The sequence below is a fragment of the Triturus cristatus genome, chromosome 9 (assembly GCF_964204655.1).
Source record: "Triturus cristatus chromosome 9, aTriCri1.1, whole genome shotgun sequence".
NCBI lineage: Eukaryota > Metazoa > Chordata > Amphibia > Caudata > Salamandridae > Triturus > Triturus cristatus.
Window position 1 is genome coordinate 321,141,579 of NC_140592.1, and position 24,281 is coordinate 321,165,859.

Below are 24,281 nucleotides of genomic sequence, written 5' to 3' on the forward strand. Positions count from 1 at the left end.
GATGTTTTGGCAGACTGTCGGGCCTGTGGATCAATAAGCGTAAAACATACCTGTTCCCTGTGGCTGTACCCCTGCCCAGGCCCCCAGATTTGCCTGCGGACCTCAATTGAGCGTCAGACACGTTTAAATACCTGGGTATCCAGGTTTTCCATTTGTTAGAGGACTTGAGGGAAGGTAACCTAGATAAAGCACTTAGATAGATCCGGTCCAACGTGACGTTCTGGCGCACACAGCAGCTCGCCATAATGGCTAGAGTCTCCCTAACTAAAATGGTCATGGAGCCTCGTCTACTGTATTATTTTGCCAACCTACCAGTATAAATGCCTGCGGGATGGTTACGACATTTAAATTCATTTGTGCGAGACCTAATCTGGGACGATGGGAGACGTAGAGTATCGCTAAAAACTCTGCAACACCCTTTGACAGAGGGAATATTTGGGGAACCAGATTTTGAGCTCTACCAGCTGGCTGCCCAACTACTATGGCTGGCCCAATGGCTGGAGGGAGTGAACACAGAGAGGACTTTTTTGATGGAACCCTACCAATGTCCCTGACTCTTAGATCGTACAACCAGAGTTCCCTATGATTCGACACTGCGGACTACAGCACTGCAATGCTTGGAATGCTGCATGAAAAAAACGCCAGATATCCCAAAGTATTCACCGGTGCTATCCCTGGTGGGGCTACCACATGAAGAACCGTAGTCGATCATTGATGCTGAACAAATGATACCTTGGACAGAGGCAGGAATAGACACAGTTTGGGACTGCTACCAGGAGAAAACTATACTCCCCTTTGCGGAAGTGGTGGATGGGTATGGTCTTCCACCGGGTCAGTTCCTTACATATGAGATATTGCTGCGGATCTTTGGGCAGTTGTGGGGCCTGGGTAGAGAAGAGCCAGAAACACATGTGGTGTTACACTCATTGATCACTCTGGGAACGACCGGACACCAAGTTAAATGGTTCAACGCATCGCTACTTGAGGCCTCCATGGCCCCGCTACAGAAGCTGTGGGGAAATGGGAGAGGATTTTGAACAGGGAACTCACTGACAAGGAGTGGAGTAGAGTGCTGGAGTCTCCTAAGAAAATATTGCGCAATACGCAATTGAAATATGTCCAATTTAACTATATACATATGACTTACCTGACACCCCATCATATTTTTGCCGCCTTTGGGGGGAACTGAGAAACTGTCCGAGATACAATCAGGAGAATGCAGACTTCATTCATATGACCTGGAAATGTGAGAACCTACGCACCTTTTGGCACGAAGTACTGTCCAAGATTAATATTGCCCTGGGGCGTACACTGTGTCCCACTGCGGAGGTCGGCCTACTGGGACTCTTCCCCCGCCCACCCAAGCGCAAAGTGGGAAACAGGTTTATAGACCTGGCTCTGGCGCTTGCCAAAAGGCGAATAGCGATGACGTGGAAATTAGCCACTGGACCACAGCTAAATATTTGGAGCCAGGAGGTGACCAACTGGGCTGGGGCTGAGGGGAGAGCGCTGCATAGAGAGGAGTTGAGGGGGCTAAGATAACATCCAATTGCGGAGCAATGGAAGGATACATTACATACTTGGGAACACCCGAGTCATCCTACTAGTGAGAATGAAGACAGTGAATCTTCCACGGGTTGGGATAGGGAGAACAGTGGGGACAATACTTGACTAAACTTGTTGGATCTGGTGGGTTGTGGGTGGTGGCGACCCCCTCTCCCTCCCCACCCCTACGATAGGGGAATGTTAATGCCATATTGACTGGAGGGACCCGCCTATGGACCTTGCCTGCCATGGTGAGGGATAAAAGATGAACGATTCCCCCACCACCACAAGTTTCTCCAACGCTCGCTTACATTCTACCCCTGCACCAGTTAAGCCAAGTAGTTCCGTTATTTTTATTATCATTGCTTGACCTATTTTCTATTATATATGGCAATCAGATGATCGACGTAACACTTGCTGTCTAAACGCAGTTACCCCAGGGTAAAGGGGAAGCGCACCACATTGCTGGAGGGACTCATATAGGAAGTACAACCTGAACTACTAATAAATACAATGGGTGGAGTGGAAAGAGTATGGTAGACTAACAACAGGTATGTTGCACTCTCTCTTCAATAGTTATGCAGTTAGTAATAATGTCATGTACTATCCTCAATTTCTGTATTACTTGCTTTAAAAAGATTTAATGACTCAATTCAAGACACTTAGTGTAATATTTGACGTATAAACAAAAGGCCAAGAAAGATATTCTCTTCCCCCCCTCCCTCCCCCCCCCCCAAAAAAAAGCAGGTTTCTGCACTGAGACAACTCTTGAAGAGTTACTCTGACTCAATCTGATGTTAAGAAGTTATAAGTATCTTCTGCAAGACAGAAAACTTACCAGGATAGAGGCAGCCGCCTGCTTGGACTGCTCACTTAGATGAGAGAACATCTGCTCCACCTTGGATAGCTCTGACGCACTGATGTAATCTGTGTCTGAGGCAAAGTAAAACAAACTAAATTTAGAACGGTTGATTCAAGGGACCTTTCGCAACCTTAGTAGTGCATGTATTCCGGACAACTCAGTTGTACAGTGTTTGGCATACAATGTCCACTTTTCAGTTACATACTAACTGTTCTAGTATTGAACAAATTACTTACATTTTAAAGCTCCTTCCGGTGGATATTTTACCTAATGGACAAGTGACTTAACTTCATTAATGCCTTATCTGGTAGAGACATAATCTAGCTGCAGATTACTTACCTTAGAATATCCCAGGCTGGATCCGGAAGACTTTTGCTCGAGCAATACCCTTACGGACCGGTAGGTGGCTTTAGTCCGCACCGGAAGTGACGTCCAAGTCACGTATATAGGCACCACCCCAGCATGGTGACATCAGTTACTTTTAACTAGATTTCACGGTAGGAGCGTGGAGCCATGAAGTGCCTTGACAGTGGTCTGTTTAGAACAACTAGGGCCCTGAAAGGGATCAACCCTGACCCTAAAAACCTGTCCACAGTACAGAGAGGATGAGTGGGTCGGTAAGGAATCTGCAGCTAGATTATGTATCTACCAGATAAGGGCTACCGAAGGTAAGTAACTTGTCCATATGATAAGAGACATCTAGCCGCAGATTCCTTACCTTAGACTAGATACCCAAGCAATAACATCCCCAGAGGAGGGACTGTGGATCAGATTAGACTAGAAAGTCCTGCAGGACAGAGTGGCCAAAAGGCTGTCCCTGCGGACTGGACTATCCAGGCAGTAGTGCTTGGTAAACATGTTCTGTGATGCCCACATTGCTGTCTGAAAAATGTCAGGGACTGAAACACGGACTGGTCACAGCCTTAGCTCTGGTGGAATGAGCTCTTAAGCCTTCAGGAGGATGTTTCTTGGCCAGAGATTAGCAAATTTTGATGAAGAGGACGACCCATCGTGTGATAGTCCTCTTCTGCACCGCACTACCTTTCTTTTATCTAACGTACCTCACGAAGAGTTGGTCGTTCACCCGGAACTCTTGACAACAAACGACAACGCTCTTTTTGGGTCCAGACAGTGAAGTTGCTCATCCTCTTTAGAGGGGTGTGGAGCAGCAAAGAAAGTGGGCAAGGTGTCTGATTGCCCCACGTGAAATGGTTTTACCACTTTCGGTAAGAAAGAGGCCCTAGTGCGAAGAACCAGCTTATCGGGGAAGATGGTCAGGTAAGGAGGCTTGGATGACATAGCCTGCAATTCGCTCACCGTCCTGGGAGAAGTTATTGCCACTAAATAGGCTGTTTTGATGGAAAGCAGCCAGCGTGGGCAGTTGTGCAGAGGTTCAAACAGAGAGCACTTCAGGAAGGTGAGAACCAAATTAAGGTCCCACTGAGGCATGATGAATAGGACAGGTGGGAACATATGTACAAGCCCCTTAAGAAATAAGTTTACAATAGGGGATTTAAATAAAGGGGGTGGTCTGGCAGCCTCAAAAAGGGAACAAGGCTGAAAGGTACCTCTTAGAAGTGCCCAAAGCAGAGCCCTGCTGGGCAAGGGTCAAAATAAAGAGAAGGACTTGAGAGAGGAAAGCAGAAAGAGGATCAGTAGGCCTTTCTGTACAATATTTGACAAATATCTGCCATCAGCAGGTGTACACGGTCTTGGTAGAGGGACGCATGGCTGCCAGAATCTCATCAGACTTCGGGAGGAAGGTCGAATGCTATCAACTGCCGCGGCTCAATCTCTACGCAAGAAGGAGTAGAGTTGAGAGGTTCGTGGGGGAGGACTCTCACCAGCTGCTGCGACATAAGATCCGCCCGAAGGGGCAGACTGGTCGGAGGATCGATGCTCAGTTGGAGAATATTGGGATACTAGAATCTCTCTCCCCAGTCCGGAGCCACCCTCATGACTTGGGCCTAGTCGCTCCTGATCTTCTTGAGCACTCTGGGCAGGAGTGGCATTGGTGGAAGGGCTTACAGGAGGCCTGAGTTCCACTTAAGACAAAAAGCATTGCAAGCTAGTGCTGCCTTGGAAACTCCAGCTCGCAAAACTCCTGACATTGTGTGTTTTTGGCGGAAGCAAACAGATCTGACCAAGGCTCTTCCCACCTCTGACAGAGACCTCTGGATGGAGATGCCATTCTCGATCCACTAGGCATCCATAGAGGAGTGTCTGCCCTGGCATTCAGGGAACCTGCCAGGTGTTGGACCACCAGGGATATGCCCTGCTGTTCCAGTCATATCCATAGATGCAGGACCTCTTGACTAAGGGTCCAGGACCCCACCCCACCCTGTTTGTTGCAGTACCACTTGCGGTGGTGTTGTCCGTGAGCACCTGAACCAACTGTCCCTTGATGGAAGGGAGAAAAGCTTTCAATGCAAAGCAAATCGCTCAGAGCCTCAGCAAGTTCATGTGGAGTCCGAATTCCGGCGGAGACCAGTATTCTGATCACCACCTCTCCCAGATGCGCGCCACATCCCAGGAGTGACACATCTGTCACTACTGTGTGATCTGGTTGGGGAAGTGAGAGGATTCTGCCTCTGACCCAGTCGCGGTTGGTCAGCCACCACTGCAGATCCTGTGCAGTTCCCTCCGAGATCTGGACCATGTCGGAGAGATTCCCCTGATGCTGTGCCCAATGGAACTTCAGGTCAACCTCAGAGTCGGTCTCTCAGAAATCCAGGGTAGAGGCTGAAACATCTTTACCATAGCCTGAATCCTGGACTCGCCGCTCAGGAGGATATGCCTGAAACTGCAGCGTGTCCAGAACAGCTCCGATGAAAAGGAATGTCAGAGAGGGAGTCAGGTGTGACTAGGGTTGATAGTGAACCCCAGTGAAAGTAGGATATTCGCCATTGTCTGGAGGTGGGAGAGGACAGTCTGGGGCAAGCTCGCCTTCAACAGTCAGTTGTCAAGATAGGGGAGAAGTGGTACCCCTGATCTGTGCAGATGAGCTGTGACTGCCGCCATCACTTTGGTGAAAACCCAAGGGGTGCAGGTGAGGCCAAAGGGCAGCACTGTGGACTGAAAGTACTCATGGCCTACCATGAACCGTAGGGGGCACGGATGAGGAGGCAGAACGGGAATGTGAAAATAGGCGTCTTGCAAGTCCAATGCAACTATTCAGTCTCTGGGGTCTAGGGCAGACAAGACCAGAGCCAAAGTGAGCATTATAAACTTTTAGTTTTTCAGGAAGTAGATGAGGGCTCACAGATCTAGACAGGATGAAGCATCTTTTCCTTTTTCGGGACCACAAAGTAGTAGGAATAACACCCACAGCCTACTTCTGGTGCAGGAACCCTGTCTATAGCTCCCTTGGCCAAGAGAGTCCTGACTTCCTCCTGAATCAAGGTCAGGTGGTCCTCCATCAGCCTGACATAGGTATGAAAGGCGGGGTAGACTCAAAGGAGAGGGAGTAGCCCCTTCAGACTATCTGAAGAACGCACTTGTCCGATGTAATGCTTTGCCAGTGGTGGAGGTGATGGCTGATCCTGCCACCAACCGGCCGCCCATGATCTTAAAGGGCCAGACTAGGAAGGTTTAGAGGCGGCAGGGGGAGGAGTGGACTAACTGGACCTCTGGCCGCCTGACCCATGGGGTCGAAAGGAGCTGCGCCCAGGGCTGAGTGGAGGTTGCTGAACCTACGCCGTCTTATGGCTGGGTAATGGCTAGCGTGGCTGAAAGACTCTCCTATGGCCGCAAAAGGGGCAAAAAGCACACAGGTACGGGTGGTCACCCGAAAGGCCCAAGGACTTTGCTGTAGCCTGCAAGTTCTTAAAGCACTCCAGGGCCATATCCACCTGGTCTCCGAAGAGACGGGTGCTGTCAAAGGGCATGTTCACAAGGAAAGTCTGGACATCCCCAGAAAAGTCAGAAGTTCTCAGCCAGACATGATGTCGAACAGCCACCATCGATGACATTTTTCTGCCCAGTGAGTCGGTGGTGTCAAGCCCACAATGAATGGTGAACCATGCAGCATCTCTCCTATCTGATACCGCTTGGGAGAGAATGGCCCGGGTCTCAGCTGGAATGTGTGGCAGCACTTGTGCAACCCTTTGGTCCGACCTTTCTTGGCACCCACATATCCAATGAAGAACTTATCATCCACCCAGAAATCTTTTGTGCGGTCAAGGTAGAAGGACAGCGCACGTTTGGGGTCCTGAAGGTGGAGTCTCTCCTCCTCCTTGGAAGGGTGCAGAGGAGGGAAAAAGGAGAGCAAATGGTTTGTCCAATGTGAACAGGTGTAACCACTTTCGGAAGGAACGAGGTCCTCGTTCAAAGCACCACTTTGTCCGGATGCACAGAGAAGAAAGGGGGCTTAGAAGAACAAGCTTGAAGCTCACTCACTCTGCGAGCAGAGGTGATGGCAAAAAGGAAGGAAGTTTTCAAAGGAGGAGCCTGAGACGGCAATTCTGAAGAGGCTCGAATGGAGCGCACATGAGATAAGTTAAGACAAGGTTTAAGTCCCACTGGGGCATTATAAAGGGGATGGAGGAAAGAGATGAGTAATGCCCTTAAAGAATCTATTTACAATAGGGGATTTGAACAAGGATGGCTGATCTGGTAGCCGAAGAAAAGCAGAGATGGCCACAAGATAGCCTTTATGATTGCAGAGGGCAGAGCCCTGGTGGGCCAAAGAAAGTATGCACAAAAGGACCTCTGAAAGAGGGGTAGAAAGGGGATCCACAGCCTTTGCTGTGCACCATGCCACAAACTTATTCCATCAACAGGTGTATGCTGTCTTAGTGGAAGGACGCCTGGCTGCCAAAATGACATTACAGACTTCGGGCGGAAGGTCACAAGCCATCAACTGTCACCGCTCAATCTCAACGCAAGGAGTTGGAGCCTGCACAGGTTCAGGTGAAGAACCCTCCCCTGCTGCTGCGACAGAAGATCCTCACAAAGAGGCAGTCTGAGTGGAGGATCAATGGCCATGCTCAGGAGCTATGGGTACCAGACTCCCAGTCCAGAGCCACAAGAATAACTTGTGCCCGGTCGCGTATGATTTTCTTCAGCACTCTGGGCAAAAGCGGTAGTCAGAAAGGCGTACAGGAGGCCGCAATTCCACTTGCGACGAAAAGCTTTGCCAAGCGAGTGACGCCTTGGAAACTCCAACACTGAGAATTGCTGACATTGCATGTTCTCTTCGGTGGCAAACAGATCTAACCAAGGTTTTCCCCACCGCTGAAAGAGACCTTGCACCACCTCCGAGTGAAGACGCCATTCGTGATCCACATGCACCGACGACTGGAATCAAGCTATCCTGGCTGAAGAGGGGTGAAACCGCGAAACCAGTCCTAGGATGCTTGTTTCCAATCCAGGGAGGACCTGGCTTGGCAGTTTGGGCTGGACTGTACCCATGAGGCACAGGGTCAGGAATGATTTGCATATGGCTGGGTTCAAACTGGAACGGCATGGTGAGCAAAAAAACGATGGATTTAGGCCCAGATCTCTGTACTGGGGTGAATGTATGGTATTGTTCTGCATTCTGTCCATCAACTGTTGTTTTTGAGTTTGTCCGCCCTGGCGTTCAGAGGACCTGTCAGGTGTTGCACCACCAGGGTCATGCACTGATGTTCCAGCCATGTCCAGAGACAAAGAGCCTCTTGACATAAGGTCCACCACCCCACCCGCCCTGTTTGTTGCAGCATCACATGGTGGTGGTGTTGTCCGTGAACACCTGCACCACCTTCCCCTTGAGAGAGGGAAGGAATGCCTTTAGTCCCAGGCGAATCACCTGGAGCTCTAGCAGGTTGATATGGAGCCAGGACTCTGCCGGAGACCAGACGCCTTTGATCTCCGCTGTTCCCAGATGGCCACCCCATCCCAGGAGTGACACATCTATCACCACTATGAAGTCTGGTTGGGGAAGGGAGAGGGATCTGCCTCTGACACAAGCATGGTTCATTAACCACCACTGCAGTTGTTGAGTAGTTCCCACCGAGATCTGGACATAACCGGAAAGATTCCCCTGATGCAGCACCTACTGGAACTTCAGGTCCCACTGCAGAACCCACATATGCCATCTGGCATGATCCACCAGCAGGATGCAGGAGGCCATGAGGCCCAGCAGCCTCAGGGTCATTCTCACCGAAATCCGGGATAGAGGCTGAAAGAAACATTGGTCTCATAGCCTGAATATCTCAGACTCTCTGCTCGGGAGGATAGGCCCGAAACTGCACTAAGTCCAGAACCGCCCTGAAGAAAGGGAGCATCTGGGAGGGAGTCAGGTGTGACTTCGGCAAGATGATATTGAATCCCAGCGAATGCAGGAGGTCCACCATAGTCTGGAGGTGGGAGATGAGCCTCTGAGGAAGGCCACGTTCAACAGCCAGTTGTCGAGATAGGGGGAAGACTGGAACCCCTGATCTGCGCAGATGAGCTGCGACCACTGCCATCACTTTCTTGAACACCCGAGGGGCACTGTTAAGGCCAAAGGGGAGCACAGTGAACGGTTCATGCTAGTGGCCTACCATGAACCATAAGTAGCGTCTGTGGGCTGGCAGGATGGGGACGTGAAAATAGCCATCCTGCAAGTCCAGCGCCACCATCAGTCTCCAGGGTCGAGGGGAGACAGGCCCTGAGTCAATGTTAGCATTTTGAACTTCTCCTTCCGAAGGAAGCGGTTGAGGGCCCTGAGGTCTTGAATAGGACACGCCCTTGTCCTTCTTGGTCATCAGAAAGCAAAGGGAATAGCAGCCACAACCTACTTCTGGCATAGGAACCCTCTTGATAGCTCCCTTGGCCAAGAGAGCTGAAACTTCCTGGCAGAGAAACGCCAAATGATCTTCCGACATGCTTTCGAAAGGCGTTGGCATGGAGGGAGGGGTAGTCTTGAAGGGGAGGGTGTAGCCCCTGCGGACTATTTGCAAAACCCACCTGTTCGGTTAGGATGGTTTGCCTGTGGGGGAAGTGATGGCGAATCCTGCCACCCACTGGCCATTGGTGATCCTGAAAGGTCTGACTAGGAAGGCTTGAAGGCTGCTGCAGGGGGGTAGAGGGTGGACTGGCCCGCCTGCTGGCTCCCAGACCTGCGTCGCTGGGTCCCACATCCGAGCAGAGGCTGTGCAGCTTGCGTAAACTGGTGGCTGGACTGGGTCTAACGTGGTTGGGCGCCCCTTCCGTAGCCAACAAAGGGGCAAAAAGCAGGCTGAGGTGAACGGGACGACGCAGCGAGGCCCAAGGATCTGGATGTAGCTCGAGAATCCTTAAAGCGCTCCAGCGTCGAGTCAACTTTGCCGAAAAAGCGACAGCCACCGAAGGGCATACAGCAAGGTTGACTGGACATTCCCGGAAAAGCCAGGCATCCTCAACCAAGCATAGCGCTTAAGGGCTACCGACGTGGCAATCGTTCTGCCCAGTGAGTCGGTGGTATCCAGTCCCCTCGAATCGTGAATTTTGCTGCGTTCCTCCCATCAGCCACGGCTTGGGAGAGAACGGCCCGGACCTCCTACGGGCACTTGTGCAATCGTATCCCAGATAGTATGGGAGTATCGGCCAAAGAGACACGCGGTATTCACGGAACGCAGTGCCAAGCTGGAGGAAGAGAACATGCGCTTCCCAAGATGATCCAGGTTCTTGGATTCCCTGTGTGGGGGAGCAGAAGGGAATGTGCCCTTGGAAGAAAAGGCTTGGACTACCAAGCTCTCGGGAAAAGGGTGTTGGGTGAGGAAAACTGGGCCGCCCGGAGCCGAGAGGTGGCGGGGGCAATCCCTGTGCTGGGCTTGAACCAGGTGCCCAGAAGAACGTCGGTGAGGGCTTCGTTGTATGGCAAAAGGGGTTCAGAGGAGGTTGCCAACGGCTGAAGCACCTCTGTCAGGAGGTTAGTCCTGACCGCCAATGAAGGGTGCTCCAGGCCTAAGGCTTGGCTGCCCATCACACCACCACAGCGTAAGACGCCTCCTCCTCCTCCTCCGTAACCACGGTAGGGGGAGAAAGCATGACAAGGTCTGGAGAAGAGTCGAGACCACTGGCGTCACCCAGGTCCTCTCTCCAGTCCGGCGCTTCAAGCTGGTCTGCCAAAGGGTCCAGCGACCCCTCCCATTCCTCATCCTGGGCGTTAGGTAACACCAGGTATGAACAGTGGAACAAAAGTACCCTCCGGCATCGGATTTGATGTCGGTCCGACTCCAAGTCCATCTCGGGGGTGAGGTTGGGGATGGCGTTCGCCATGGGCACGACTGACGCCAGGGACGTCGTAGCCGGGGTCAGTCGAGCAAGATCGACCGGCATTGATCTGGATCCAGGCCTGGATCTGCTAGCGCCCTCCGGAGTCGCCGGCATCGAAGGCTCAGGGCCCTCAACTGGCTCCGTGGGGCCCGAAGGCATGCCAGCAGAGTCGGGCTGCCCAAAGATGCCATGAAAGGCTTCATAAAAAGCACAAAGTTGGGCAGGGGCCTGGTACCCCCAAGTTACTTCAAGGCGATAGAGGTGCAGGTCTCCAGCTTGCTGTGGGGGAATAAACCGGCATGGATTGCACAGAGCAAACTGGTAAAGGGTTGGTATGATGGGGGAATAGCGCTCCCAAATATCCAGCTATATTACTGGGCAGCTCAATTGAAGATAGTTAATCAATGGATAAATGCCCCACAATCTGACCCAGCCTTTAAAGCTGATAGACACGAGCTTGGGGCAGAGGGTGTGATGTCGGCTCTATATAACGAGAGGCGACAGCCCCCCCCCCACTTCCTTGGTCCTGCAAAACATGGGCTCTTTGTCTGGGATCTTTTATTCCTAAAGCCGTAAGGTACGGTGCGACTATAGAGCCTGGTAGTGTAGATGAGTGTCAAGGGTGTGAGGAAGATTTCCTAAATACTTTTCGATTGACGGCTATTACGGGCAATTGTCGCTTGGGCTATCATACCGGTGGCATTATCATGTGGCCACTGGCTCAGACTTATTAGACATGTGTTATTGACCTTTGCAATGCTTGAGTTTATTCCTCTGGTGCATGGCTTCTTGGTGTAAGAGGCCTACGACGTCATGGGATTACGTATACATGGATCATTGATAATTAGCCCTGATGAAGTTCAAGCAACCAATCTGAACGAAATGCGTTGGCTGGATGATGCTTTTTTGTACCTATTGAATAAAACTGATGACAACATTGAAAAGAGAAAAAATAAGTTGGGCAGGGGACGTCCCGTCTCCCGGAAATGGGGGGAGTCGCGGAGTCGTCACAGAAGGAGGCACCAAAGACTGAGCCCTCAGAACGACGACGCCCAGAGTCCTGCGTCGAGTCAGCTGATCGACAGGGAGAAGGCGAAGATCGCCAGTGCTTCTTCGCCATCTTCTCGTGCTTCGACTTACCCGAGGATTTCGAAGACCTGGAGTAGGACAAGGTATGGGGGCTCCGCAAATAGTCTTGAGACCTTACTCTCGAGTGAGACAGGAAACGGCATGGAGCCGACTCCAGGGCCTTCAAGAGCTTTCTGGACCGCTCCCACAATCTTACAACCATCTTGCGCAGGCTGAATGAGTTCAACCCTGACCCCTTCAGGACCTTCAGGAAGGGAAGGAAGCAGATGGGTGATAGAGTCCCATAAAGCATATGTAGCTCAGCCTAAGACACAAGACGTGTTTAACAACCTTAAGGCTGAACTAGCCGAAGCAAAGATATTTCGGCCACACAGATCAAACCACCTAGATTATTTTCCTGGTGATAGTAAAGGAGAAACATCTGGATTCAGTAAGGTCGTAGAAGCTTGCACGACGACTCCATTAGCAGTAGGGTGTTGAGAAAGTCAGACAGGGTCTTCCGGAGCAGGACAATGGCAAATGGCACGATCAACAGACTCCGGTCACTGGCCTCGGCCAAGTTCCCAGAAGAATATTGTACAGAGACACTCCATAGGGCAGTAAGGGTTCGACACCTGTCACATCCTGGTGAAGCAGATCCAACAGGGATCAGATTACAAAGTCCCCGAATGAAGCTGCAATTTCAAGACATCAGCAGCTGTCTTTATAACTTCAGCAAAAGCTGCACTAGCCTCTGTCGCCATTCGTGGCGGAGAAAGCAGATCTGAATAAGGAGAGGGTTGCAGACTACCGTCCTCACCCAATGCAGCCCAAGAACCTCCCACAAGTGACTGAACAAGACCAACCAAGCAGTCAGCGTCATCACCTGAGCCACATTGAAATGCTAGAGGAACAGCAATAGAGCCAGCTTCGTCCTCATTAAGCAAGGGAGAAGACACGGGAACCTAAGTGGCTATAAGCAACGTCTCCGGCACCGATAGACGTCGGGCGTCGTCGTATCGTCATGCACCATAAGAGGCACCTCTGGTGCTGCCCTATGTCAGGCGGCATCTTATCTGCCTTCAGTACAACCTTATCGGACTGCGCCGCCGTCATAACTGGAAGCTGCACCGAGCTGTGCACAGACGCCGTGATGACCCCAGGCACGGAGTCGAGGTCTTCGACCGGCGCCAAGGAGGGAACCCGCCGGCGTGTTTCCAATCAGAGCACCCCCTCCATGGGGGAGGCATGAACCCAAAAAAGGCATGCAGAGCATGATAGTATGCCTGCATCTGGGTCATAGTCGCCCAGGATCCAGGATAAGGAGGGAGGCATGGGGTGGACTCTTGTGCGACATCCTCCATTAAAGATCGGGAGGAACCAGCAGAGACCACATCGCAACGCGGTGAGGCCAAAGGCTGCCACAACTTCGATCCCTTAAATCAGGATTTTTGCGACTCAGGTGAGCGACGCTCATGGAAACGGCTCCTTGAACTGCCCCGGACAGGAACCTCAGAGCGGGAAGGAGACCGACGTCACCTGGACTTCGACCAAGAGAGCCGCGCTGTCAACAGCTTCATCTGCCTTCCCTGCAAGGCCTTAGGCTTCAGCCGTTTACAGGCGTTGCACTCCTCGGAGTCGTGGTGCTCTCCTATGGGGATCCATAGCCGACATCTGTCGAGCACAGGTCTTGCACGACTTAAAACCTGAAGGCATAGGCACACTGTTCCCTGACGCAAAAAGGGATCGAAGAAGGCCAAAAATACAAACGGCCCGAGTAACCGCTTCTCCAGATCCGTGTTGCAGGACGTAAAAGAAGAAACTGACATCCACGCGCCAGAGGGGACTTGTATGGCTTCACTGACACCATGATCGGAGTCGAAGTCATCATGGAGCCGTACAATGCCTTCCCCCGGCGCTCAGAGGTACTGCTGAAAAATTCATGGATCCAGTCCGACACCTGGGGAGAATTAAAAAGTGAATGAATCTGCGGCTAGATGTCTCTATCAGATAGTTCTGATTAGAACATTTTTAAAAATTTGTAAAAAATATTTGACTGAAGTCAAATGTGGGTTTATTTATGAAATCACCTATTAACCAAGCTGTATCAGCAAATGCAAAGTCTTCTACACCACTGCTGATCCGCTAATGTAGAAAGCTGGCTTTTAATTAGTGCACCAAAATGAGGTACACTATGTAGAAAGTCCAGACAACACTTATTGCCTTACAAGGTTTAAATTAATAATCCCAAATGCTCTCTTTGCGGTAATGCAGGTGAGCAGTTTAGGCTTATAAGAGGGTAGTGATAAGCATTTGTTGACACACAGTCAATAAATGAGACATGCATGCAAAAAGAAACTCAAGATCAATTTAGCAAAATAACACTTTTTAAAAATAGTATTTTAGACACCAAGATCATCGGAATCAGGTAAGTACTTCAGACGTTATAGATTTTTACAAAAAAACAGTAGAAAATCACAGCTGTCAGATTTTAGGCATGAGCCTCGAACACGGTAATGTTGCCATACGGGAGAAACATTCACTGCATAGGTGTACTTACAGATGACTTATAGGACTGTTCTTCTGGACTTTGGGTAAGTAGGAGCCAAGGTCCAAGAAAGCACCAGCAGTTCATGTTTACCTGCTCTGGGGTGTCTGGGTGCAGAGGCGCTGTACGTGGTAGTATCGCTAAAGTCATTAGAAAAAGTACCTGTAAGAAAAAGGCTGCAAGTGGTAACACTGGAACCAGCCCCGCAGCACCCAAGGGGCGGCCTGGCTCTTGAGGGTCTCAGGACCCTAGACACCATCAATTTACTTGAGCCCGAGCTAGGGCGCGCGGGTGCAGAAGTGTTTTGTCCGGCGGGTCGGTGAGTTAGAGGATCTCACAGTTCTTGGTGTACCTGTAAAAGAAACACAGCAGGGCCACTCTCGCTGTGGAGCTAGCCTCTCTCGAAGTCCCTCGAAGTGCAGGTACGTTTTGGCAGCGGTGGTGACTGAACACAAACAAGTCTTGGTGCTTGCACCTGGCTTCGGTACCACAGGCATTGATGCAGGGAGCTCCTGGAGGGTTTAGCGGCTCAGTACGTCTCAGAGGCTCAAAGTCCTTATCCTGGGGCACTGCTCCCTTGATGGGCCAAAGGGTCGACAGAACGCTGTACCGGGCAGATACGGTCGGTACTTGGTGATGCAGGGAAGTGGCTCCTCCACTCCAAGGGAGATGTTGCTGGGTCGATGAAGTGCTGGGCACACCTCCATGGGTTTGTGGAGGCTGTTTCACTTCTGGACAAGTCGGTCTAGGTGAATTTCAGGACAGCAACAGGCAGGGTTTTGCACCAAGTTAGGTGGTGGTCTACAGTTCTCACGTCTTCAGCTCTTCTTTGTCCTTCTTTCAGGCAGACTAATCTGAGTTCCTGGTGAAAGGGGGCCACCTAAATACTAAACTTAGGGAAGTGAAGAGTAGTAGCAAATGGCCTGCTTACCTCTGGGATCACTACACCCCCTATATGACCACTTCCTGTGGAGAGTGGGCATTACCCTGTCTTGGAGTTCCTAATTCCACCAAAACCAAGATGGTGGCATCCTTCTGTCGTGAAGCACATTAGGTAGCTCCCCATAGGGGTGTGACTAGCCTGGAGGTGCAACACGCCTACTTGCAAAGCTGATTTCCTGCCTGTCCTGGTGCCAAATGGGCCTCAAGGCAGGGAATGGCAGAGGCTTTGAAGCCTCTGGTCTTGGTATGCAGATTCACTAGCCATCCTGCTGGAGGAGGTGATAACACCGGCATTGTTCCTTAGAGAGTGCTGGCACTCACCTACTGGGGGGCCAGAAACTTGTCTGTGTTAGCAGGCTAGCGATACCAGTCAGCCAGCACACTAGAAGACTAGTCTGGTTCAAGGGGCCTCTCTAAGGTGCCCTCTGGTTGCTAGTCATAATACATTCAATACTGGAATCAGTATAGATTTATTAATACAAGGTATTTGATACCAAATACCATAGGTTTCAGTGAAGCCATTATGTAGCTGGGTAACTCATAATGATCAGTGCCCAGTACATACCTTAAGATAGCTTCCCTGTACACTTGCAGTATCTTAGAAATAGAACTAGACATCACAGGGGCTTATATGCTCATGCAGATATGTCCTCACATAAATACAATGCACCCTTCTATAGGGCTCTAAAGCTGCTGTAGGGGTGACTTACATATATTATATGCGGTGACTTTGCACACATGGTTTACACCTTGTGTGAGAAGCTGGCTTGGTATATGGTGCACACTTATGTTAGTGGGCACTCCGCGCCAATCCAGACGACCTTTATGGTGATTTTAGTGGTCTTAGACAACCTTAGAAAGCTCTCTAAGTGGTAGCCGTGGAGAGCAGACTTCATGCTCAGTCCAGCAGGAGTGTAAAGCAGCTTATTTTACCAGAACATAATCTTATTGATATAGATTAAGTGAAAAAGAACCACACAGTGTATTTATAAAAATATGTATTTATTATATAATACTCACTGACGCATACAGGTATCTCCTAGCTGGAGATGCACACAATACTTTTCAATAGAAACAGGTAAGTAGCACATAATACACAGTGGTCACCAGGGGGAGACCAAACTATATATAATAAAATAGTGGTATGCGAACCACGACTCAAGTCAAGGCTGGCTATACCCAGAAGACGTAGAAGTGTCGGGGACCCAAGGACTCCACCCGAGGTAAGTAACCAGGAGCCCCACGGAAGGCCGTGTGCAGAGTGGGAACACGACAGGGGGATCAATGCAAGTCAATACGTAAGTTGTGGTTGCAATTTTAAAGAAGAAGTACCCTTCCCATTGGCCCAAGAAGAAACCCTGTGGAAGACAGAAGGTTCGAGAGCCACCTCACCTGTGGATACCTTAGGAACCAGGATACCTTCCCCAGGGGCACCAGGTGCATTGGTGTGAAGTGGCGTCGGAAACCATCGTCAAACCCAATGGAGGACTTCAGGAAGATGCCGCTGCTGGAAAGGAGAAAGTGTCCGGTGGAACGTAAAGGTGGATTCAAGTCGAGGGTTACCTGAAAGCAGAGGGGACAGAGTCTATGCCTCTTTGAAGTGACCAGGAGGCACGGAAGACGAATGCCCAATGATGTCGGGTGCTGCAGGAGAGTTGACGGTGACCTTGGAGCCACAGTTGTGAGGACCAGGTGATGCTGTGGAAGACCAAGAGCCGTTCACGAGCTGTCCAGTGTCGGATGTTGAGAGTAGATGGGTCGGTGTCTGTCGGGAGCACCAACGAGCCTTGGCAACTGCAAACAACATGGAAAGCAAAGAAGGTGAAATGTCGAGACCAGCAAGGTCCAGGTGACTCACCACGATTAGGGGAGTCAGGGCAAGCCCCGAGCAATCAGGGGAGCCGAAAGAATTCAAAGATGACCCTCAAGAGGACCCACAAGCTGGGTGCACTGGAGTCGCGAGAGGACCTCGAGCAGCTCTCTAAAGAAGCAAGCCCACGATACAAGTGTTGCGGCGAGGACGAAGATCTTGGTCACTGGAGATGCTCGAGGTTGGGGCTACTTGAAGCCCGAAGATCTTGGTGGAAGGAAGCTAACAAGCCTTTGCAACTGCAAGTTGATGCAGTGCGCAGGGGTTCAGTTCCTGCAGCTCCGACGAGGTATACAGGCCTCAAACTTGGTAAGAGGACAGGTCAGTCCTCGAGGAATGTGAAGAACCACCACCTGTGTTGCTGAACCTTTCGGAGTCCGTGGGATTCCAGGATCAGCAGACCGGTCAGCTTAGTTGCGGTGCCTGCAGATGCAGGGAAGTGACTCCTTCACTTCAAGGGAAATTCCTTCAGGTGTCTTGGATGTCCACAGGCCTTGGAAGGTTCCTGTATGGTGCACAGGCACGGACGTTGCAGCAGACGAGCAGGGCGAAGAGATCAGGAGCAGCAGGAGCATTCCCAGTTGCAGCCTTGATGCCCAGAGCTTATTCCAGAGTGCCCAGACGGTCGAAGCATGAGTGGTGTCTGAAATTAATCTTTTTTTAACAAAATCTTTTTATTAACATTGCTCAAAAGAAAAAGACCATACTTTACATCAATCACATGAAGTCTTACATGGTACAGCTTTGACATCACAGCTATTATAGGAGGGATAGGCAGGGAGACATATACCCTCACTAACTAATACATGTTCCATAGGCAGAAGACAAATACCTCATTACAGCAATCCCCCTCCACTCTTCTATCAAGACATATCCTATACATTTTATTCCTCACCCAACCCTTCTCTATATTGGTGCCATGATTGCCATATTTTCTCCCACTTTTTGACACAACCCCTACTTTTATACACTGTTTCCTCGGCTCGTGGGCACCAGTCCAGGTCCATTTCCCATTCTCTCAACGAGGGTGGCGAAGGCACTCCCCACCTCTTTGCAATGTTCCTTTTTGCAATCCCAGCAGCTAGGACCAACCATATTCCTACGTGTCTGGGCCAGTCAAGGTCTCCCTTAATCATCAGGAGACATTTGGCATCCATTGGGACCCATTATCCCCGATACCCTAGACATTACTTCTGAGACCTTCTGCCAAAATCGGGCAATCTCCTGGCATTCCCATAGGATATGAAAGAATGTCCCCTCACTTTGGCAGCCCCTAACGCAACGCGCTGTGTGTGCTTTACCCCACTTATATAAGTGTGTGCGTGGATAATGGGTACGGTGCAGAATCTTAAGTTGCCCCAGTCTGAATCTTGTCCGGATTGCAATCTCTCTTGGGCTTTGTATTGCCTCAAACCATTCTTCATCATCTATGCTCCCAAGGTCGCCTGCCCATGCCACACGCAGGGTAACCAGGGGGTCTCGTACATTATTTATTCATTTACGATACATCGTGGATATTGCTTATTCGGGGATAGGGTCTATTAGTAATCTGTCTTCCGGGGGGAGTAGTCTGGTACGGGGATACCATGTTGGATAGATCACCGCAGGGCGTGCATCAATCTGAGGTGGTGATATCTCTGCGTCTGATTCACATTATATTCCTACTGCAGATCCTCAAACGCGATAGGACCCCCCTCCCCCCCCCTCAACTCCACACGTCTCCCAGGTACTCAATTACTATCAGTTACCACCCTCTAAAGCCGCCAGGGCGTTATTTCTTTCAATGTATCCCCTGACCACAGTGGAGTCTGATTTGTCAACTTCTCCGTCCAGCCCAAAAATCTGTTAGCGTCCCTCCAGCACCCCACCACCACCCCAGTGTGTGTGGGCCATTCTGGGCGAACTTTCCGGAAGTACAAAAGTGGTTCACAATTTCCACTCTGCATATTGGCTCTGTCCACTCTATAGGCCGGCTCGTGCACATCTGCTTATACCCAGTCATTTATGACAAGCAACTGCTAGGCCCAGTAAGTGAGAGTCGGACATCTGGGACCACAAGGCCACCATCATACACTCTCCTTTTTAGTTTATGGGGTGCTATTCTGGGAGAGCTACCCTGCCACAGAAGTGTTCTAACTTCCTGGGCTATTCTTTTAAAAATTACCGTGGGACTGGATAGGGGGTGTTTTGGAGAACGTACAGGAGGCGCGGTAGGGCCATCATTATGACGTGAGTCCCTTGCTCACTTTGCCACTGGATTCAAGCAAGCCTGGCTGAAGACGGCTGAAATGCCAGAAACCGGTCCTAGGAAGCTTGTTTCCAGTCCAGGGAAGGCATGGCTTGGCAGTTCGGGCTGGACTGTTCCCATGAGGCACAGGGTCAGACTGATTTGCATATGGCCATGTCTGAACTGGGGTGGCAGAGTGGGCTAAAGAACGGTGATGGATCAAACCCAGATCTGTTGACTGGGTGTGAGTGTTTGATTGGTTCTGATGCTCCGTCCATCACCACCCCCCTTTTGTATCATTATGAAAAGGGCCGCTCTGCCCATTAGAGACAATGGGAGAGTAAACCACTGGCACACGTCAGCACTTAGCTGATCTATCGGGGGCTTAAGGCTCTTCTTCAGAAACTTCCAGTGATCTCTCACAATATGTATGCCTAGGTAACTTCAATCTGTCTTCCACCACTGGGGCTGCGCATAGTGTTGGTATCCTCGGTGGGGGGCCCGATAACGGTAAGACCACCAATTTGGTCCAATTGATCGTATATCCAGAGTAACTCCCAAACAACTGAAAAATATGAAGAACTCTGGCAATAGAGCGGTATGGTCTTGCTAGATACAGGAGGATGTAATCCGCATAAAGAGAAATTCACTCCTCCTAGCCCCCAGGCGCCTCTATGCCCCAGATCATAGAGTCTCTACGGATCCAGTGCATTAGTGGCTCCAGTGCAATGGCGAACAACAATGCTGACAGAGGGCAGCCCTGTCTAGTGCCTCGCCGCAGCTGAAAGGGTCTGGACAACGTTCCATTAACTCGCACTAAGGCCTGTGGTTCCCTGTATAACAGCCTCACCCAGCTACAAAAGTTAGGGACAAAGCCCAACCTGCGCAGCACCATGAACAAGTAGGGCCATTCTATACTATCAAATGCCATCAACGCCTCTAGTGCCATAAATGCCATCTGCTGGAAGGCAGGATCCTCCGTCATATGGAGCACTCCGTACTACCTTCAAAGGTTGTGGTGAGTGCTTCTACTTGGCATGAAGCCTGATTGGTCTACCTGTATAATCTCCGAGATGACCGGCACCAGCCTGTTCTCCAGAACCTTGGCTAGCACCTTCGCTTACACATTGATCAAAGAAATTGGGCGTTATGAGGCGCATTGGTCCGGAGACTTCCCTTCCTTGTGTATCACTACCTCTGAAATGAATCTAGTCCCATGACGAACCTACGGGCCCACCCTCAGGTAAGCCCTTAAATACCCTAAGGAAAGGGTTGGGACGATTCAGGGGTCCTTCCCTAGGGAGGGGCTGGACAAGGGGGAGGATACTCCCCAGTCCTTTGCCAGTTTCGTGCCCGAGCAGGAGCCAACAACTCCCTGAACTGTTTTGGACTGGACTATGCATGGAGGGCACCAAGTGAACATGTGATGTTACATTGCATGCGATATATTATGCCATTACAACGGGGTTGTTACAACGACCGTGTTGTTACATTGCATACCTTTACAATGACTTGCTGTAGGGGGAGCTGTATGTTGAAATAGTATAATTTACTATTCCAACTCCAGTCTGTGCAACCGTAGGGAAGGTGTTGGATTTTAAATCCAACACCTTGTGCCCCGTACAGCTGGTCGTTGTAACGACTTGCTTTGTAATGGTATGCGATGTATCGCATACGATGTAAAGGATGTCTCCCACACAAAGTGTGCACTGCAAGCATACTATGTGGCGCTGGCAAGTGCCCCCACCCTGCCCCAATACACTAAACCCCGTCTGGGAGGTGGTCACACCTCCCTGTGATGTGACAGGATGCCTATTGTTCTGCCTTCCCCTGATCCTGCTTGGCTCAGCAGCAGGAGGGCAGAAACATGTCTCTGGCCGGCAGCAGCCCTAGCTTGATGTCCGGGTCTGGAAGACTGGTACCAGGAGCACCAAGGGCCTCCCAATGGAGCTTTACGGTGCATGGAATCATACCTCCCACACCGTTTCCAACATGTTTGATACCAAACATGGCAGGGTTCGTTACAGCCAGTTCGGAGATGGTCATCGCGTAATGACGCTGTGCCCCTCTATATGTTCTATGACTGTCTCACTTACAATACGGGAGAAGGGGCTCCAGGGGCTGTAGGGGTGCCCTGCTCATGCAGGGGCACCCTCACACTTAGAACCAAGCACCCTGCCTTCAGGATTGTAAGGCCTGCTGTAGCGGTGACTTATAGGTTTTAACTGCAGTGACCTTAGATATAGGTAAACCTAGATCTTTCATAAGTGGTGCTGGCACCAGCTTACACAGGCTGCAATGGCAGGCCTGTAGTTACAAATTGAGTGGTCTCCCAGGGGCTGCATAGTACATGTTTCAGCCCCTGGGGGACCTATGCCCTGGGTACCTTAGTACAATATAATAGGGACTGATAAGGTTGCACCAGTGTCCAATTTGGGATGTACCTAAGTACTTACCAAACCAATTTAGGGGAGAACGCACAGAGACTGGGGTCCTGATTTGCAGGATTCCAGTCAGACTAGTCATAAAACAGCATTACAAGAAGCAAAAAGTGGGGGTAACCATAGAAGCAAATCCTACTTTCCTACACTATGTCACAAAGTCTGTAATGGCGGTCTGCATGCATTTTGAATAGGGGTCCCTTAGGGTGGCATAATACATGCTGGAGCCCTTAGAAACCGTCTTTAGTATCCATGCCCTAGGTACCAGGGGTACCATTTACTAGGGACTTACAGGGGTGCTAAGGTGTGTGCCAATTGTAACGCAATTAGACCATTTTACCTTTGTGGTTAGTCACTAACCACAAGGACTTAATGTACACCACAGTTTGTGACTGTACCGGAAATTACAGCTGGCCTTTTCCTGCACTTATGCTGATTACTTGTCCGTTATCTCATCCAAGCTGGATTAATTACCTGACCCCCCCTTTTCCCTCTTCCCCTTCCTTTCCTTTTCATTTATGTCCACTGTAACCTGTTTGTTTGACAAAATGCAAATTAAGATGTTTAAAAATAAATAAATTAGACCATTTTACCTTGTTTTTAGGGAAAGAGCACTGACTCTAGGGCCTGGTTAACAAGGATCCAGTGCACATCCGTTGAAAAACATCAGTGGCAAAAAGTGGGCGTGATCATAATAAAAAGAGGTAGTTTCCTACACTATCAATGCTCCCTAAGAAACCAGCCGGTTTCAAACCCTGTTGTGCCCATCACAGGCAGATGTCTATGACAGACCCACACTTGGTTTGTTAGTGGGGCTTGGAGCGGGGATGGCTCCGAGGTCTGTGAGGACTGCTGCACCATGATGCAGAAGACGCTGTGGGAACATTCCCTGAAGTTCCTTACCGCCTGATGTCAGATCCCCTTAGAACGCGCTCGACCCTGGTCACGCAGAAGGTCCCAGGGCTGCTCATGGAGCTGCTCCTGACACTCGTTGTCTCAGTCAAAGTCATTGGATACGTTCCATAAAAGAAAGATGTTGATGCGCTCTTCTACTTTTCTGCACCCGTCCAAGTCCTCGGACGAAGCACAGGAACAACACCACCGCTCAAGGCCTCGCTCCTCCACAGAGCCTGTACCTGGGTCTACTCCACGCCAACCAGAGTTTCCTAGAGTTGGAGCAACCCCCACCCAGCACAAGGAGTTTTATAAGGCCATATGTGGGATGCCCCACCCCTCTGTAGTGCCTTAGGGCCCCAATGGTTGAGGAGGGGCCCCTACTAGATTTCCACTAACAGCCTCATCCTCATCACCAGTTTGGCCTCTTGGATCTGTTGCTGGATCCGAAGTGAATCTGCCCATGAGACTGCAATCGTTCACGTTGCTAAAGTAAGGAATCTGCGAATAGAAGTCACTATCAGATTAGGCCTTCTCTCCAAACAGGCAAGTTACATTAAATGGCATGTCCATCAGAGTGGTTTGAAAGACTGAGAGAAGACTTTGGATCTCATTCAAGAATGTGTCCGAAACCCCACGCTAGTGTAAACTGGTCTGCCTAAGCAGTCGGTAGAGTCAAGTCCAGAACAGACAATGTGTTTTGTGGCATCCGAACCATCTTCGATGATTTGAGCAAGGTTGGCTCAAAAATCCTTGGGGGCTTCCGGCAAGATCTTACCAACCATATCTAATAAAGCATGGGTATACCTCCCCAGCAAGCAGCTGGCATTGACTGACCACAGGGCTAAACTGACTGAAGAAAACATTTGCTTCCCGAATGCTTCGATTCATTAGGACTCTCTGCCAGGGGTAGCAGTAGGCAAAGAATTGGGTCTCACCCTACTTGTTGTAGAGGAGTTACCCATGTTTCTGTCATTGGGTGCTGTGTCACAAAGTCAGATTTGCAAGGCACGAGGATGTGGCGTCTGGCAACCTGCCTGTTCATTGATAAATGGAAACAAGACCAGGCTACTGTAGTCATGTCAGTTAGGGCTTCATTATATAGGAAGAAAGGATTCAGATGAAGTTTGTGCAGGTTGCAAAAGTTCTGTTGGTATGTTAGTTATGACTTCCACTGTTGGTAGCTGTAGATCGAGTACCTCCATTGCCCGACTCTTTACCATATCAAAGGAGGCCCTCTATTTCATTGATAGTCCAGGGGAAGAGCACAACCCAGTGTCTAGAAAACCGTCCAAACCCATTGCACAAGTTACTTACCTTCGGTAACGATATATCTGTAAGAAACATTAGTAGTGAGATTCCATACCTTAGAATTTCCCCCAGGCGTCAGGCTAGATCCGGAAAGTTTTTGTCAGCAGTACCCCTGCGCATCGGTAGGCGTCATCGTGCGGCTCCGCGTGCGTCGTTGGTGCCAGGATGACGTCGCTGGAGCTACTTAGACTCGTCCACGCGTGCCGACGTCAGTTCTGTACACGACTTTCCGCGCCAGGAACTCAGAGCCATGCAAGAAACTGACCACTAGTGCAATGAACCCAGGGCCCTGAAAGGGATGACCATAACCCTAGAAATCAGTTTGCAGAACGGGGAGGATGGGGGGTGTGGTA

General features: G+C 50.3%; 1 protein-coding gene across 2 annotated transcripts in view; it reads right to left on the minus strand.

Annotated features, from left to right (window-relative positions):
* Positions 1-24,281, minus strand: part of RNF123 (ring finger protein 123) — a 1,761,234-nt gene that overhangs the window by 278,384 nt on the left and 1,458,569 nt on the right. For both annotated transcript variants that reach the window (XM_085625036.1, XM_085625035.1), the window contains exon 37: positions 2,384-2,478. In XM_085625036.1, coding sequence (XP_085481162.1) covers positions 2,384-2,478 — 95 coding nt within the window. The remainder of the gene's footprint in view (positions 1-2,383; positions 2,479-24,281) is intronic.